General features: G+C 34.3%; 3 protein-coding genes across 4 annotated transcripts in view; 2 read left to right on the top strand and 1 right to left on the bottom strand.

The window, feature by feature from the left end:
- LOC117117005 (multidrug and toxin extrusion protein 1-like) overlaps positions 1–4,403 on the top strand; it is a 13,744-nt gene extending 9,341 nt beyond the window's left edge. Inside the window, exons 5-8 of the mRNA XM_033261176.1 lie at positions 115–184; positions 2,428–2,560; positions 3,006–3,100; positions 3,384–4,403. Coding sequence (XP_033117067.1) covers positions 115–184; positions 2,428–2,560; positions 3,006–3,100; positions 3,384–3,632 — 547 coding nt within the window. The 3' untranslated portion in view covers positions 3,633–4,403. The remainder of the gene's footprint in view (positions 1–114; positions 185–2,427; positions 2,561–3,005; positions 3,101–3,383) is intronic.
- Positions 4,404–5,766: 1,363 nt separating this feature from the next.
- LOC117117026 (nucleoporin NDC1-like) lies at positions 5,767–14,682 on the bottom strand. Of its 2 annotated transcripts, none has more exons than XM_033261203.1 (14): positions 14,554–14,682; positions 13,358–13,478; positions 12,812–12,913; positions 12,172–12,398; positions 11,587–11,652; positions 11,301–11,409; positions 10,425–10,606; positions 9,727–9,901; positions 9,161–9,322; positions 8,475–8,657; positions 7,835–7,984; positions 7,172–7,272; positions 6,445–6,608; positions 5,767–5,983 (listed from the first exon to the last, which is right to left on the bottom strand). In XM_033261203.1, the coding sequence occupies exons 1-14, from the start codon at positions 14,584–14,586 to the stop codon at positions 5,920–5,922; spliced, it is 1,839 nt and encodes a 612-aa protein (XP_033117094.1). In that variant the 5' UTR covers positions 14,587–14,682; the 3' UTR covers positions 5,767–5,919. The 2 variants fall into 2 exon arrangements, with proteins under 2 accessions (XP_033117094.1, XP_033117095.1); XM_033261204.1 differs by having other exon boundaries at positions 11,301–11,406.
- Positions 14,683–14,796: 114 nt separating this feature from the next.
- Positions 14,797–18,295, top strand: LOC117117024 (oligoribonuclease, mitochondrial-like). The gene is made up of 4 exons (XM_033261201.1): positions 14,797–15,177; positions 15,822–16,120; positions 16,241–16,373; positions 16,780–18,295. The coding sequence occupies exons 1-3, from the start codon at positions 14,890–14,892 to the stop codon at positions 16,368–16,370; spliced, it is 717 nt and encodes a 238-aa protein (XP_033117092.1). The 5' UTR covers positions 14,797–14,889; the 3' UTR covers positions 16,371–16,373; positions 16,780–18,295.
- The last annotated feature ends 114 nt before the right edge of the window (positions 18,296–18,409 follow it).

The raw sequence follows: 18,409 nt of genomic DNA, 5'->3' as shown, positions 1-18,409 counted from the left end.
ATATAGCCCTATATATATATACATTTCTTTTTTGTATAATAGAGAAAAATTGATTTAGAAATTCAGTCAAAAAAATATTTGTTTACATTTCATCTTTATCATCCCATTTAACAGAACAGTTGTTGCATCAATTGCAAATATTGTTCCTATATTAGTCATTTTTGAGATAAGTGACCTGACAAGCGTATGTATTATATTTTGTGGTTAATATTTTTTCTTTTACTACGCATGTGCACCAGTTTCTTGATAATGATAATAATCATTTGATTCCATCTACCGTAAATGACAGAATAATCGTCGCTGCGCTATATCACTTTGGATACTTCGTTAACTTTAAGACACATGCTTATTTAAGAGCGGTGCTTACAAGTTACAAATTATTGGAAAGCTTAAATGGTACGATGTTCACTTATACCTATCTGTTTGATTTTTTTTTAAATTCATGAGAAATTGTTGTTTAATTTTTAAAGTGCCCAGTTGACACGAAACCTCAAAGCAATAAGTAATAAGGCATGTTGGTAGGGCAATATGTTTTCTTGATTAAGCGCATCAAAGTTTATTCAGAATATTCGAGAAAGTTGCTTATCTGATCATTTACGGTATATATAATTACTATTTCCAATGACAAAAACCTAGATAGGAGAAGTACGGGCTCGCACTCCAAGAATTTTGCATTAAAAAATGGAAGTGTGCCATATCTGGGCATGGGAAGTTGTGAAATTGTCGCACAATCCAAAAACAAAGTACAGTAACCTTCCTCCTTGTACATAAATGCATCAAAAACTTTGCCCCTGGCTATCTCTCTGATATCACGTTATATCTACTCGCACCACTCCCGCTTAAAAGTTGTCAAAACCAACCAACACTCATTTTATTTCTTGCACGGAAACTTTGGAACTCACTTCCACCTGTAACAAAACCGATTCCAGATCACTGCCTAGCAAAACCTCCAAACCAACTTGCTTGGAATTGTGACGGTCGTAGCGTAACCAACACAATGCCTTCAATGAGCAAACGGTCTGTGGGGTGCAAAGCCTCCCCCGACGGTGGAGGCTGTACCCATAGCACCGACACTGGTCACTTAAGGCACATGTCGACGACTTTGACACTACTATTCTCAGGGAGAAATCATGGGTTGATTGATCTGATTGACGGCACAAGACGGACTAGAATTAGGCCTAAGAGAACAAATCGACGGTACAGTCATTGGCCCATTTCCATCGTGTATTTGGGGTCTTATGTGATTTAGCTTGGAGCGAGAGAGACCATTCTTCTCTTATCTAGGTTATTTAATATCTCTTATTTATAACTCTCCTATTAACATTCATGGTTAACTGGTGCAACTAGATTATCAATGTCTGTCAATAACTGATCTATTTTAAGTGTATAATAGTAGACTTACATTTAGGTCCTAATATTTGGTAACACCATAAACAAAACAAAAATTTACTATTGTAAAAATAGTCAAAATCAGTACCGGTACTGAATAGAAGGACTATACATATCAATAGGGTCATGAATTGGGCGCACTCTGGTGGAAATAATTTTTTAGAATAACAAGATGGCAATTATTAATTACTAATTTATAAACGAAGATAATACTATTCCATAATGATATATATAAATTGTATTGGAAAGAGTTAGAGCAGTTCGAGGTATTATAGATCCCTGTTGTGTAATTTGGGGGATTTAATATCATGCGAAATTTGATATTTGTAGCATTCGATAGCAAAATAATACCTTTTTTCCTTGCCATACTTTTCGTATAGATTAATTTTCTGGAACGTCAAACTGAGGTCAACAGGACTATTTTGTAAAAAAATAACTTCCTTTGTTGTCAGAACTGTCCTGTGACACATTGGCAATTTTGTCGAACTCTTTTGTCGACAAAATGGCTTTTCTTTGAAAGTGAAAAGTTCTTCTGTCAATCATCCATTTGTCGACAGACGAGCTGATATTTTGAAATAGAATAGTCATTTTGTCGACGAAATGTGTCTTTCTGTCGACAAAATGATTATTTTGTCACAGAACAGTAATTGTGCGACTGGCCCCAAGGCAGGGTAGGCAGTGGCTGCTGGTGCCCTGACGGAAAAAAAAGTGGGCGTTGTCGGGCGTCGCTCAAAATCGCTCGAAAGTGTTCGAAGGCTTATTTAATCAATTTTGGAATTTACTAATATGTAGAAAATACATATACATTTTTTTTCTCCCCGACGAATTGTGGTTTTTCTCTCCGACAAGGGGTGGGGGGAGAGGGAGGCGCTGCGCCACCGTGGGTATATGTAAAGCATCATGTGTTTATGTTCATCATTTGAAGGGATTGCCTTCTATAATAGGACAGTGATTAAGTCGCTATTGGTAATCCTAGGCCATGTGCCTAAAGGAAAGAAAATTAAAAAGAATGTATGTGAATGTTTTATTTTTGACCAGAATGTAGCGAAGGGTGCCTTACAGGGATGTGGTCGGCAGGGTGCTGGAGCATTGATAGCCTTTATAAGCTACTATTTCATTGGTTTGCCGGTGTGTGTTTACCTGGTTATGTTTCGCAGAATGAAAGCCATGGGTTAGTATTACTTGACGCCGTTCCCCTATATTTAAAGGCCATTATAATGCCATTACTGTACTCTATTTATGTACAGAGCCAATTACAATCAAAGGTACGCACGTGGGACGCGTTTCACACCCACGTAACAACTTCCCGCGCCTGGTGCTTACGGACATTAGTATTTATATTAATGATGTCATTACTGTATTTATTATTTATTATCATATTATCTATTGTCTGTCATCTATCATTTATCGTCCAGCGCCTGTCGCCTATTGTAGGCCTATCTCGTCTAGGGCATATCGCCCCTATCGCCTATCATCCATCGTGAACTCGATATGACGGATTTTAGTATGATAGCAAATACCATACCATTATTAAGGTTATATAATAATAATAATAATAATAATAATAATAATAATAATTTAATTTTTAATAATAATAATAATTTAATTTTTTATAGGTATGTGGATTGGTCTGTGCCTTGGGAATGGATCGCAGGCTATATGCCTTTTCACTTACACGCTCACTATCGACTGGGACAGGGAAGCTACTTTGGTGAGAATATTTAGTATTTTTCAATATTTTTTGACTATCGAAACAAAACATATTTAAATGAAATCTAATGTAGGCCTACACAACTACACCCGTCTGTTTTAGACCTAAACGTTTGTAAGCATCCTTTTTTTTTTATTGAAATGGCTCACTTTGAATCAATCACATATTCAATTTAGCAATGTATGTTCCCTGTCCTGAAGACACTTATATTTAAAAACTATATGAGTACATTCTTATTCTTTGTTCAATCATATATATAATTTAATTTCATCTCTGCTATTAGAGTCAGGAAAGACTGAGCATTATCAAATCAGAAGCTCTTGACGGAAACCTTAATGAACTTAAATCAAAAGAAGATATGTTTTTGGAAATGGAAACAGGAAGAGAAATTTCGGAAAAAGTGCCTCTGGTTCAAGAATCCGGCAAAGGCTTCGAATTAAGTCGTGCAACGATTTATATTCGTGTAATCAATTTCGCGATGGCTGGTATTGCCCTTCTAGTCGGTATTGCTATCTTCTTCACATCATATTGAAGTAGGCCTACACACCTTGAATGTTAGGAAATCTAAAGCATATTCATTATGTTGGATCTGGAGGGAGAAAACAGCTACTATTTACAAAATGATTTTAGACTTAGGATAAGCACGACATATTTTGCATATCATATTTATTACCACAAATATACAAAGATACAAAAATGAAATAATAATTGGAAGATGAAGAGACAATGTAAGTTATATTGTCAATGAAAGTGGACTTTTATCAATATGAAATTAGTAGGTTTGTTGGTTTCTCAACCATATTCCATCTCTGGATGTTTCCCGAGTGTCAGTCAAGCCAAAAAAAGAAAAGAAGAACAAGGGCCAGAGTACGTGCATGCCCACACAATATATTATGTACGTTTATGTCTAGCAACAATATCCAGGAGCGGGGCTTAGTAGACTGGTTTATTGCTGTCCTTCGATATATGTATGTTCTCGATTGTCTATTTTGGTACAGTTTAATTTCTTAATTATTATTCATTTTTTATAAATTGTTTTAATAATGTTAATTATTACCATTATTTTGCAATTATCTTAGAACATAACGATTTTTAAAGAGATTACTCAAAATATACATTTCACTACCATACGATATATTTTATTTTAATTTATTGACAGAATACTCTATATAATATATTTTTATATTCATGAGGTAGGCCTATATTTTTTTTTTTGTTTATTTGAAATTATTTTTTCATGTCTGTTCTCTAGTTGGTGGAATTACATGACTTCCTCCATTTTGCTTAGTATATCTATTTCAGCATTGCTGTGTGTGTGTGTGTGTGTGTGTGTGTGCTATGTATGGGAAAAAATAGTAAAAATATAGGAATGATGTTTTGCCCTATATATACACCACCTATATAACACGTCCATTTAATGTTTTCTTTACCACCTATATAAAAAAGTACCTGCTGTATGTGTATTTTAATATCACTAATGTGGCATGCGATAGACGGTCAGAGATCGGTTAAGAACACCCAGCCTCTACCGAGAGACTGGGAAGTTTAACATTTATGACAAACGTCTTGACCACAAAAGCAATGTGGTGAATCCACATGCTAGTAAGTCTGAATTTCTATCATTATTTTTAACGTGTCTGACATCACAAATTTTGACATAGCACTAATGTCGCATGTGATTAGATGGCCAGAGTTCTATATATGGCTACAAGTTCCATCTGGTTTATTATTTAAATGTTATATGATTTTCTTTTATTCTAAACTTCCTATACCTTAAGTGCTATCTTCATGTAAACCTTGTGAACTGAATTGAATTAAATACAAGTGCAATTTAAGTGTTTTCTCCTCAGGTGTACAGAATAATTATTGTGATGCTCTCATTAATCCACACACCCTTGAAATGGATCTGTCAAAATTACGATAAGAATAATCGGGGGTGGAAAATATTGTATTCGAATCAAAATAGCTAAAAATATGTTTATTAAGAGACTATTTACAATTAATAACTAAAGTCTGTTACGGTAGGAGAATAGGAGCAGTATTTGTTTGACGAAGTGGTACACGGGTTATTATAAAGTAATTATAAAAGGTGTAAATAAAATAATTAGAATAGACTTACACATTACGCGTGACTGTGTCGTTGAACACTGGTATAATATATATTGTTATTGTTAATGTGTACACTACTTGATGAAGTGAGCCTGTTACAAAAATAATTTTAACTTTTCCTTGACATAGAGGGCGTGGTTTACTTTCCCTAATGATCTTCACTTATTGCAGTGAAGCATTACGGTCAGTTGAAAGAGTTAGTTATATTTACCCTGCAAAAGCTGACAGGCTTATGTTTTATGTTCCATTAAAACACTAACCCAACGTTTACCTCTCTTCAATTAAACCAATAAATGTACTTTTTTTTCTTTTAGTAGTAACCTGCTTAAGTTGAATAAATGTTTACTATAACCTTTCTTTCAACAGCTACACGAGTTAAATCATTGTTTTTTAATTATCATTATTATTATGATCATGTCAACTTATATTTTTAAGTGAATAAAATGTGAGCATCAAGAATTACAAGATTGTCGGTGCTGTGTATTTCCTACTGTTGCCTTGATGGCTTGTTGAGAATTAATCACATCAAAAATTAAAGAACGAAAATAAAACAAAGGTAATTTTCTCACCAACATTTAATATGACAATAGAAAAACCAACTTCATTATCAATTTCGCCAATAATGAAAATACATGTTTAACATGCATGCTGTATATACATCATGATTATAGTAAAGACATTTTTAAATCTTTCAGTTAACTTATACAAACTTATTCTATGTAGTTGATGAACTGTGAAAGTCTCCGTTCATCTTCAGTTGAGAGTTGAACACCTCTGAAAATAAGAACAATAAATAATTCATCAATAATAATAATAATAATAATAATAATAATAATAATTTAATATCTATATAGCGCCAATTCCAAATTATATGATCAAAGGCGCTGAGCATTATTATTATTACCTCTGGTCATTGAATAACATATAAAGGCAAAAGGAGCATGACTAGGCATACTCACCAGGGAGCAGAGAAGGTTGCACTTTGTGCTGGTTTGCCATTGTATGTTATCCAGTGACCAGAGGTAATAATGCTCAATTTCCTACAGATACTTGATATAACTGAAAGGTTCACTGATTAATCTTAGATAAGACAGTATAATACACACTCCGAGTATCGAAATGCATGCCACTGTGTCCTGATGATGACATTATTAATGTTGAAATATTGAATCACGACACGATGGCGGGCATTTCGATACTCGGAGTATGTATTATACATACTTGATATTACTTACTTCAGGTGATGTCTAAACTTCGCAACTATACGGTGAATTGATGTCGTCAGTGTTTCCTGTAGAGCAGCCTGTAGCTTGTGTACTGCACTATCTTGTCGTGATGAAGCGCTTTTAGTATGGATTGAGCTCGGGCTTTGACTGAGTTTAGAATACTTACTCATGGCCTAAAGAAAGGGATAACATGTTAATTAATATGATAAATACATAAATTTATATTCATCAATGGAACTGTTATTTGGTGGTTAACATAGCAGACAACATGCTGTAAGCATTCTGTATTTTTACTTAAATATGCTAGAATCCCAGTCAGCACAACAAACACTTATTCTGACAATATGAGTAAGAACAATCATTTAAAAAAATATTCGCATATTCTTTACACCACGTTCTTTCCCCACAAAATGTGGTATATTTCATTAGACTTGGTTTTGAATACTGCTGTCATATCTGTGCTGGAGCCCCCAAATGATATACTGTATTTCTCTTCTCGACAAGATCCATGTCATTGGTCCTGAGCTTGGTTCCCAATTAGAACCACTGTCTCTAATGTAGCCTTTTAGAGACTAGCTTGCATACAGTAATTGATCCTAGAGGGTGGTGTAGAGGATGCCGTCTGCTCCCAGCACCAGCCCAAAAAAAAAATCATTGACATGTTTAACACAAGCTTTGATGTAGACAGCGAAAATGATTCCTATGAAATGAATCAATATAACTCTTCTGCACTTACCACATGAAGGGCAAGCATTGCTGAGATTATTTCTGGTAATGACTGTTGCACAACCCCATACGTATCTTCATCATATGAAGCCACCGCTAGATTTGACAACCCTGATAAAAAAAGTGAAAGTAGAGATATTATCATACTGTACCTATGGATGAGAAAAAGTGTATAGACTACATAACAAAAGCATATTGACCACAATTGGATTTGATCCTACAAAAACAAACCCATACAGCCAGACCATATTATTTTTATTACTATACAGTATTTATTGAGGTTGACCCAGCTGATATTAGGTGGCCCTCTTAAATAAATAAAATAATGTAATGCAATTCACTATGTTGAAGGTTTAGTCATTAGAAAAAGAAGTTCAAATCACTGGTCATTCACTCATTCTAGTGTAGGGTATCAAATATAATTTCCTGTTCATGCTGTAATTGGCATTAATACTATTAACTGATAACCACACAGGGCTGGCTGAACATTTTTCAATGTGGAGTGGGGGGAGGGGGGCACTAGTAAGATGAATAGAAATATGAATTGCAAGGAAGCCGATCATACAAAAATTTGCATAGAAATTATATATTTTCTGCCAAAAAGTGGGGCCCTGTGCCACCGAGGCCATGTCACATAAGAATGTTTTCTTTAAAAAGGTGGTGATTAGCATACCTTCCAGAGCCCACTGCTGAAGCTGGCTTTCACGGAAGATCATTCCTTGTTCAGAATCTGGAAATGGTTTGCTTAAGTACACCACAACATGGAAGTTCCTCATAGATTCAATCCATCTGGCTGCAATGGTTTCAAACCAACGTTTCACATCTAAAAAATTGCAATAAGGCTTAAAAATTTGTTGAGGATTTGTCAATAGAAAAAAAATTTAATCAAAGCCGACTGATTGAGTAAAGTACTATAAAGGAAGGAAATATCTATTAATGTTATAAGTACACTAGAAAATCTAGGTAAACCAATTGACATTTACTTTGATCATGGTGAAAACATGATTGATATGGCTGATTGAGCTGGAATGAAACATAGGTGACGCCCTCTATTGTCTACTCTAATCCTGTCAGGATTGATAACATCTGCTGTCATGTACCATTACTGTATAAACTTTAAGAAATGCTGAAATCGCATTTTCGTCAAAAAGTGACTTATATATTCTTGGATATAACAAGTTGGTCTGGCATACTTATCACAAATTGGCTCATTTTGTTATTTAGCCTTTTTAAGATGAAATATTCTAATGTATTATAGGTCATAAAAATGCAAATGATAGGTATGAGAGCTACCCAAACTGTATTATTCTTACAAGGCATTGGTCCCCGTTGCTTCTTAGGCTGACTGTTCTGCTGGTGAACTGGAGGAGGGATGGGTCTTTGAGGACTTAATTGCTCCTGACTGAATGATGAATATGGGGACTGCACTTGGCCTATGCTTGGTCCTATTGACTGTACAAACTCTCGATGGCGTGGAGTCTGGGGTGTCTGAACATCTACATGCAGAAGATAGAACAAATGATACAACCATTCATATTAAATTATATAGGAGGCAAGTACACAAAACATGTGAAATTTATATCATAAGGATGATATTTGTTTGAAGTTTAATAACAATTTTAGAAATTTTATTCTATTATATTTCTAACAAGTGACTTGCTTAAGGATTGGAGTTGTCTTCAGAAGAGTTTGTCTTTAGCATTGCGATTGTTAAATATTCTAAAATTTGCTGAATTACAATGGTGTAGTAGGGTATAATATTTAGAGCTGTGAGGTAGGTAGGTAGATGAATCTACATGGGCAACAGGCTTATGAGTAAAAACCAATCACAGGACAATTAGCTAGTATGTACAGAAGAACGAATTGTTTTGATTTTAATATATGTGATAACTGCTTAAAAGATTTTGTTATGTAGATAGGGAGCCATATCTGAATGGTTATCGGACAGGTAGCCTTAATCATTGGCTTCCTGTACCAGGTTCATTGGATCAATCCCTACCTTGTATATCTGCAGACTTGGCTTTGTGGTTGTTGGTACCATTACTACCCACAGCTCCTACTACCATCTTCCTACGTGTGTGAGCGGAAAGGTGATTGGTCAGGCAAAACACAGCTGATAAACATTCTGCTAAAATACGGTTCCAGTTGTGACTATGATGACCTTAAAGAAAACGAGATTTGTGATTATATATATCATTATTTTTTTTTTAACTTACCACAATCAAATCAATAAAAGTCCAGTCAGTTTATGCACTGAATATGGTGAGCTCGCATTTGCCCTTACACATCTGTAAATCTGTAATGTAAGTACTGTATCCTCAATTTCCCTTCTGTGATTGGGTCTGATGCAATAGCGTATATCATCAATGTATTGAAAATGTTCCCAAAGGAAAATTTAGAAAGTCAGATTTTTGTTAATATTGTATGTTTTTTTAATCTTCAAATGTACAGCCTATTTCAATATTCTTGTTGATCTCCATGCCTTTAGATAAAAAAAAAAAAAATGGCATTACATATGTTAGATATTTAAATTACATTATAAAAATGATAAAATAGTAGTATTACCTGGTTGGCTAAGTGCAAACACCTCTGTTCGTCGTTTCAATGAATATCTGGACAGAATACTAAGATCTAAAAAGGCAAGGTGACGTACCAAAGGGGGCGCTCTTGGAGACATTACAGAATGCAGGCACCTCTCCAACTGATCAGCATAAGAAGTGTCAATAGCAAAGGTATAGGACCTGTCTCTTTCCAAAAATAGATTAGTGATTATATTTTTAAAAATATTTATTTGGACATTTACATCAGTGGAACACTTTGTAAAACAAAGATGTGTCCAAAATACAAAACTAAATAAAATAACAAATAAATAAATGATAACAAGACACATCATAATTAAAAACAATGACTAAAACTTAAAACCAACTCAAAACAGCTTAAATTAATCCCTTCTTCCCTCCCCTCCTTTGCTGATAATTCAAATTTTACCCCTCCCACTAAATAAAACTATACTAAACTCTACACCATTTAGCACAATTTAATGTTTGTAAGTTGGTAAGTTCAAATTCACATTGAATGAAAATGTAAAAATCTTAAGACGTGTGTAGCTTTGTTTTATCAAAACTTGCATTGTCAGTGGAAATGTCTATTTTTATTGCATAACATAAAAATAACAAAGACATCCAAAACATAAACAGCCAACAACAAAAAGGACCTACAAAAACTATAATATTATGTACTGTAAATATAAACAATATTCTTACCTCTGAGTGATATACTTTAAATAAATATATTCCCAGCTTCCAAATAAAAGTAAAGAGAGTTGCCACAAGCCACAGTTTCCATAGCAACGAAAACTCCAGGAAGCCTTGTAAAGAGTTTAATGGTGCATCAACGGTTCCATGGAGTTTGAAGGTGGTCAGTATCCAAGATTTTAACAAGCCTCCTATTTACAGTAACAAAGTATAAACAAATTATCATTTCAGCACATGAGGTTTGCCATCCTAAAACCAGCATACTTTTGCTAAATGTTTGACTGAGTTATTAGCATAAGAATATGGCAGTATTGTATATCTTACTATAAGTCGATTACCAGTAAATGCGCTGGTGTAGCTGCTGCAACGTTATGGAATACTCCCCCAGGGAGCTGAGTTTGTGTTCCATAGGCTGTTAATCCAATGACCGGGGTAATGATAATGTGAAGCGCATAGAGGGCTTAACAATATGAGCTATATAAGTCAACCATTTTTATTATTATTATTATTATTATTATTATTATTATTATTATTAAATTTATTATTTATAATTTTGAGAATATGAATATTTAAAAAGTCAATTTTCTTCTTTTGGTTACTGATGCTGTTTTTGGCATAGCAAGCCATATATGGTAAATCATAATAAATTTTACATCCTGATTTTTTCCTAGTACAGTTCTCCCTCCAATGAAAGACCCCTCCAATTAAGGACCACCTCCAATTAAAGACCATTATTCTGAGGTCCCAAATTAACTAATTTCTTTTATTTTTATTATTCTAATGAGAGACCAAAGCTGCTAAAGACCATGGAAACCCAGGTCCCAAAAGTGATCTTTACTTGGAGGGAGACCTGCATTCAACAGTTATTTTAATGATATATCTTACCCATTAAAAAGTATAAAATATAGAAGTAAACCGTTCTTTTCATTGAAGCAACTCCACACTGAATCAGGCTTGGATATATGAAATCTCGAACCTTGAAAAATTTCAGCTGCTGTTATGTTCCAGTAAATGAAAAACAAATCAAGATATATGTATATTAAATTAGTGGAATATTTTTGTTAGTTCATGCTTATAAAAAAAATCAAACATATGTAAAAGCTACAAATAAAAAAAAAAAAAAACTATACATAGTCGTTTTATATATTTAAATCTTGAATATTATACATACCTGAACAGGACTGAAAGCCATAATATAATCATGCTGTAGAAAGAACTGTACTGCAAAAATTAAACCCTGCAATGAATCATTAAATCAATGTCAGTGTTATATAATAATGGTCAGTCCAAACTAGCAAATTTTATAAAACAGTTTTGTAAGACTTGCCTATATGATGATGTTATATCCCACCAATATATGGGCAACAAGATTCATATCACACACAAATATGAACAATAAGAGGCTTGTCATCTGAAAACCAGCTTACTCTCACTAAATGTTAAACTGAGTAATTAGCATAAGAATGTGGAAGTATTGTATACTTTAGGATGAAACATAGAAGTTGTAATACTTTTACTCTTTTACTTTGGCAATAGTAAATTGATTATAGTAAATTACCTATCATTTAAATTAAGGCTTATAACGTGGAGAATATGAATATATTAAAAAGGCAAGTTTCTTGTTTTGGTCACTGACATTAGTTTTGCCATTGCAAGCCCCACATGTTCACTCCCATTTGTTTAATGTTCCTAAACAATTTTCGTTTGGTTATTAAAAATAAAACATAAACAATAAACATGAATAATTCAAACTTACAATAAAACCAGCATGAATAATGATTAAGAAGTGCTTCTCATTTAAACAGAGGGCTTTTATTCCTGAGCAACTCCTGGTAAATGTGCTGTACTCATTTCCCATTTGTGCTGTCATGGACCAGGCTGTGAGGGCTGCAGACAGTGTAACAGCCATAACCTGTAGAGCGTGAAAAGGATCAACTAGGTCCGCTATGTATGACAATCGGTTTCTTCGTACTACAGGAATAACTGTAGGGAAATATAATACTCTATCAAAATCCCAATTGCCACTGAAAAATTGTTTGACTTGGATAAAATTTGACTTACAGATTGTTAATTATGGATGTAAATTATGGATGTAAAATAATTAGACTTAGAAATTAGGCGAAGTCGACTTAGGCAAGTTAAACTGTATTGCTTAATGAACATTTATAAAAATGAATGAATATTCAGTAATTACAAAATAAATGAAGATAAGAAAATAATGATAAATCACTATCATATTTGGTAATCCTTGACTCATGTGGCTAAACTTAAATAAAATATGAATATGATGGAATAAAAATGATTCAAATGAATGAATATGATATAAATGAATGAAAATCAATGTGTTTGGAATGAATGAAAAATAATTAAAAATGCATTAAGAGACAGCCACCTTCCTGTAGTGTGTCTGACATTAAGAAATGTGATGAACAAACTTGAGAAAGCAAGAATTGTTACCATCCCCAACATTTTGAAGGAAAATACGAAAGAAAACCATTCTGCAATATCAAAAATATTTAGATCAATAAAAATGTCTATGAGAAAAAGGTTACAGAAAATTTGTAGAAAAAGTTGTTTCAATGTTTCACTGGAAGTTGACAACTTCATTGTAAAAAAACCAATTAAATGTTTTAACAGAAAGATGTTCAACATTTGTTCACAAATAATATTAAATGTTCAGATTTAAACGTTAGTTTCAACCTCAAATAAAAGATATAAAGCAGGCCTACAGATGCCTCATGTATTCTTGAATATATTTAGGATGATAAATGTCATAATTCATGGATTCTACATTAAAATCGGAGGTGTTGATTTGTGGAGCTGGCTTGACCGTAACCTTAAACTTCAGTCTTGTTTGTTAATGCACTTATGGCATGTCGTAAGAATATCCATAGTGTAGTGTGTATCCTATTATGCTTATTCAGTATTACACTTAGATTTACCTGTGAGCCATGAGACAGGATGTAGAGGGTTGAATGACAACAAGAGGCTGTGCGTTGTGGTGAAAAAAGGCATCAACATGGCAATCCATGCTAAACTAGCTAAACTCCGCCACAGGAAGTCCTGTAAAGAGCGACAATTAAAGTGTGAAGTAGTTTATCTAGTTGAGAGAAAAGAGAGCAGCATGGCTATGAAAAATTTTACTCAACGCGATTGAGGAAGCATTGTATCATATCTTCATTACAATTTACAGTCCCACGATAGTCAGCACTGGAATACATTTTCTTTTAATAAATTGTAAATGCAGAGTACTTGGCAAAGTATTCCTTGTTGATAGAGGCAACTGGCACTAGCCTAGGCCTAACTAGACATAGGCCTACTTTAATTTTCTTTGGCACATCAGCCAATAATCAATTCATATTTTAAGTGGCAATCCCTTCCACAAACAATACCAGACTGTATAGTAAGGCCTGCGTGGGGAATATCCTGTATCCTCCACACAAAAATTTGGCTTAGAATTATCCGTCCGCTCATCTTGGAATAAGGGCCGATTTCCGTGCAGATTTTGCCAAAAATTAGGCTTTGATCTAATCTTAATATGACCTAATCCTAATAAACCAATGTACTAAATGCAGCAGTTACGATTGTGCGCACCTACTTTCTGTGCAAATTTGAGATAGTTTTTGAGGTATCATCTGTGCGATTAAAATACATTTACAGTATGAAAACAATACACACAAGATGCCTTATTGCACAGCTTAGGTTAACTCATATAAATGTAATGATGCTCATTAGTTGAAGGTTTTTTTTTTATAGTGAGAACAAATTCCCACTTGACAGGAAGTGGACTGAACCCACGACGTCACTTTGTAATTGAAAGGCAGGCTCGCTTCTTCATCATCTCCACATAAATTCAGGACGTAGGCTAGTAAACTAGCTCATCTTCAAGACGTAAATAGACATGACCGTTCGTGAGCACACTTGCCTCTAACCACCGTGGCTAGCCTAGTCTAGCATGTCAACAAATCTAGCTAGGCCTAAGACTTCGCCTGGGCCAAGTGTACTTGTTTGTAGTAGTCTAAAGTAGGCCTAGGCTTGGGGCCCTAGAGTCCTATCTATGCCATGTGGAGGGGCTCTCTATTCTAGGCCTAGCTTAAATACTGGATTAGATGTCGGAAAATGTTTATAATTGCAATACCTCCTTCATAAACCAATGTGGTGACAGACCCATAATGGTTTGTACGATAAATTATGAACTTTCACCCTCTAGGCTTAGCCTAGAAATAACCAAAAACCTAGTTTCCAATTTCCAAAATCCCCGCTGGTGCATGCATCATCAACATGCTGCCCCCACTGTACTTTCACAGTAAAGTGCGCCACCTATCTATATACACAAGAAAACCGCGCCATTGTTGTTATGAATGAACATCTTGATCTTGGATCTTGATAGTAAACAGATCATATTTACACACAAGTCGTAACAGAACATAAGAAGTTGAGTTAAATCGTTAAATATGACATTTTTAGATAGTCAATGATTTGTACAAGTGTCCGATCGTATGCGTTGTTGCGTAAATCATCTATAAATTGTTTTGTCAAAACATTGATTTGGCGAAACATGGCGGACGGACGGCATTTGAGCAACGTTGCAATCAGTGACAGGAGCAGTACGGATAGAAAAAGACGTAGGCCTACCACGAACACGATGAGTAACCGGTTGGTCTGGGTGGATCTAGAAATGACAGGGCTAGATGTCGACACCTGTCAAATAATAGAAATGGCCTGCCTTGTTACAGATGATGCTCTTAATATTGTTGCCGAGGTAGGACAGTAGAGTAGCACTATTTTCTGGGAGCACCCACCTTATTTTCTTGATATATTTATTAGGCCTAGGCTAATAATAATATAATATAAAACTATGACTTAAAAATGTTACTATTTTAGGCCCTACTAACTAGCCTATAGGCCCTAGCTGTACATACAATAAATACAATCTCAGTCACACACATAGTTAAAAAACTTTGGAATGCACCAATGAGGTGGCAGAGTTCGATTTATTATATATATATTGCTCTCATCATATTTTTCTTCAGCTTGACAAAGGTTGATAACCGAAAACGTTTGCTCACTATTAAATAAATATATACCTGGCAACTTATTACTTATATATATATATATATAGCAGCAATCCAGGCCAGGGTGTCAGCAATTATAATTTAGGCTTGTTTGTATTGTATACACTCATCAATTTTTGATATAAATTAATTAAATATTCTATTTTATTTCCAATGGGATATCTATAATTTTTATAATGCAATTTATATAGCCTGCTGTATAATACTGTATTTAACGGTGAATGGTCAAGTATTTATATAGCGCTGCTGCCTTCCACTGTTGGTGTCAGTATGCTGGATCAAATGAACAAAACAGATTGTAATGACATAATGTCACATGTTGTTGTTGCAGGGTCCAAACCTAATTATTCACCAATCAGATGAAATCCTAGCCAATATGAATGACTGGTGCAAAGAACATCATGGGAAGTCAGGCTTAACAGAGGAAGTTCGTAACAGCACAGTTACCTTGGAGAATGCCGAATATCAGATGTTAGGGTTTATACGGCAGCATACGCCCCCTGGGAAATGCCCACTTGCTGGTAACACAGTACATGTGGACAAGATGTTTCTGGAGAAGTACATGAAACAATTTATGTATCACCTTCACTATCGTATAGTAGATGTCAGTACGGTCAAAGAACTTTGCAGGTAACATCTATATTTACAAATTCAAGTAGTCTTTAAATTGATCACAGTACAGTACCTTTATTTGCTGTGTTTTCATGTTCAAATATGCACTAACAATGTATTTTTTTCTTCATCCTAAAGGCGTTGGTATCCAAATGTGTTCTGCAGTGCTCCCACAAAAATGGCTGCACATCGAGCATTAGATGACATCAAAGAAAGCATTAAGGAACTGAAATATTATCGAGAAAATATATTCCTGTCTCCTGTATAGAAGGTGTAAATTATACTAAATACTGAACCAATACAGGGAGACATAAACATCTAACTTATTTCTTTACATTTATTTTACTCATTATTTCTACCAAGCGGCAAAGTAAATTGGTGCTGCTTTTGTGCTTCCAAAATTCAATAATTGAATAGCCAGTGTCTTTTTCAGGGAAAAATGGTATTATGCAAAGCCAGGTTTTTCATCGGGTATTTAATTATCAATATCTTCAAGCTGCGATCTGCAACTTACATTACTAAGTCCCGATATAACTCGGGGACCCTTGCAAGCATCTTAACCATCAAGCTTCAATCCTACATGTAATGTAGAATTAGTGTAATTTTGTTCATTGTTGTTAAAATATTTTCTTCAAAGCTACTCATACTTGATATAATGTAAAAAAATATTACAGAAGGTGTAAATTATACTAAATACTGAACCAAGACAGGGAGACATAAACATCTAACTTATTTCTTTACATTTATTTTACTCATTATTTCTACCAAGCGGCAAAGTAAATTGGTGCTGCTTTTGTGCTTCCAAAATTCAATAATTGAATAGCCAGTGTCTTTTTCGGGGTAAAATGGTATTATGCAAAGCCCGGTTTTTCATCCGGTATTTAATTATCAATATCTTCAAGCTGCGATCTGCAACTTACATTACTAAGTCCCGATATAACTCAGGACCCTTGCAAGCATCTTAACCATCAAGCTTTAATCCTACATGTAATGTAGAATTAGTGTAATTTTGTTCATTGTTGTTAAAATATTTTCTTCAAAGCTACTCATACTTGATATAATCTAAAAAAATATTACAGCAGAATCAGTATTATAGGGATACCTTTGGGACCAAATAAAGTGTCCCCTGAATAGGGATTGGCCGTAGTGTTACAAAGATATACATTCCCTCAGTTTGTGGCCGAAAAAGTTCCCCCTTAAATAGGGGCATCCCAATTTAAGGGGTTCAACTGTACAGGGATGGTGCAGATTTAAATTTCTATTTGTTAAATGATTAATTATGACCTTGCGATTTGGTTCCACATTTGAAGAAGAAATACATTACTGATTTTTGAAAGCCTGGCATTCAGCAACTACCATGCAGTAGGAAAGATTTATTTCACTAAAATTGCTCATTTCTCCATTGTAACTGTGGCTTTACATGAGTTTTTCAAAGATGCAAGGAATGACAAAAGTTTAATTCTGCACCTTCCTTAAGCTGGTCTAATGCTGTACAGTACAATGTCAAACAACATCAACAAGAAACCTAATATGAAATTGTATGGTCTCATCCATTTATTGTAAAAACTTTTCTATACAGAACTGTATAACATACATTTGTGACAAATTATTCTGTTTCTAAGAATACAGTATATATGAAATACAGTATAGGAACTTTAGTTAGTACTGATTGTGTACTGTACTGGATGTTGAACTAGTCTAATGCATTTTAGTGTCCATTTTACATGAGGTATATCATGCAAAAGGAAAGTTTTCTTAAATTTTTATTAGTTATATTTTAGTATTCTTAACATTTACTATTCTAAAGGTTTCACAAATTAAACAGCTGCTAATAGTGTTCATTGATAAAAACAACATAAAATGTTCTGTAAACTTCATAACTTCATTATTGCCTTAAGATTTCAAAACTGTTTATATTAAGGCCATCTCTGACAGTGTTGTATGATTTGTTGTCGCATTAGGTCTGTGTGAGTTAAATGCTAGTTTTGCGTTGGGGATAGTCGCATCATATAGGTATTAGTAGTGTTTAATATTCACACAACGACCTACAAAATGCCACCGACGGAAAAAATTACATCGGGCTGTGTCGTACAATGCTGTCTGAGTTGGCCTTTACATTACTAATGTCCTTGGCATTTGCTTAATGCATCCTAGTAATGTGTTTAAAATAAAAAAAAAAACAATTAGTTTTAACAATTTGCTGTACTTTATTAGGACTGAGGATCAAGAATTGCATTATTGGAGTGAAATATACTTGTTTACCTGGCAACTTTCCAGGCTTAGTTTGCGTAGTTTATGGCAGCGAGT

The sequence above is a fragment of the Anneissia japonica genome, unplaced genomic scaffold, assembly GCF_011630105.1.
Source record: "Anneissia japonica isolate Jap-2015-1 unplaced genomic scaffold, ASM1163010v1 scaffold287720_len810639_cov167, whole genome shotgun sequence".
NCBI classification, from domain to species: Eukaryota; Metazoa; Echinodermata; class Crinoidea; order Comatulida; family Comatulidae; genus Anneissia; species Anneissia japonica.
Note: the sequence above shows the minus strand (reverse complement) of the source record. Positions and strands in the feature narration are given on the sequence as shown.

Excerpts from the sequence above, each read along its gene's own strand:
- LOC117117026 (XM_033261203.1), bottom strand. The coding sequence starts at position 14,586 with ATGGGTCTGTCACCACATTGGTTTATGAAGGAG. Across the intron at positions 12,914-13,357 it reads TCCTGTCTCATGGCTCACAG|AATGGTTTTCTTTCGTATTT; the intron begins GTAAATCTAAGT and ends TTGATATTGCAG. Across the intron at positions 9,902-10,424 it reads TTAAAGTATATCACTCAGAG|TCCTATACCTTTGCTATTGA; the intron begins GTAAGAATATTG and ends GAAAGAGACAGG.
- LOC117117024 (XM_033261201.1), top strand. The coding sequence starts at position 14,890 with ATGATTTGTACAAGTGTCCGATCGTATGCGTTGTTGCGTAAATCATCT. Across the intron at positions 15,178-15,821 it reads CTCTTAATATTGTTGCCGAG|GGTCCAAACCTAATTATTCA; the intron begins GTAGGACAGTAG and ends TTGTTGTTGCAG. Across the intron at positions 16,121-16,240 it reads ACGGTCAAAGAACTTTGCAG|GCGTTGGTATCCAAATGTGT; the intron begins GTAACATCTATA and ends TTCATCCTAAAG.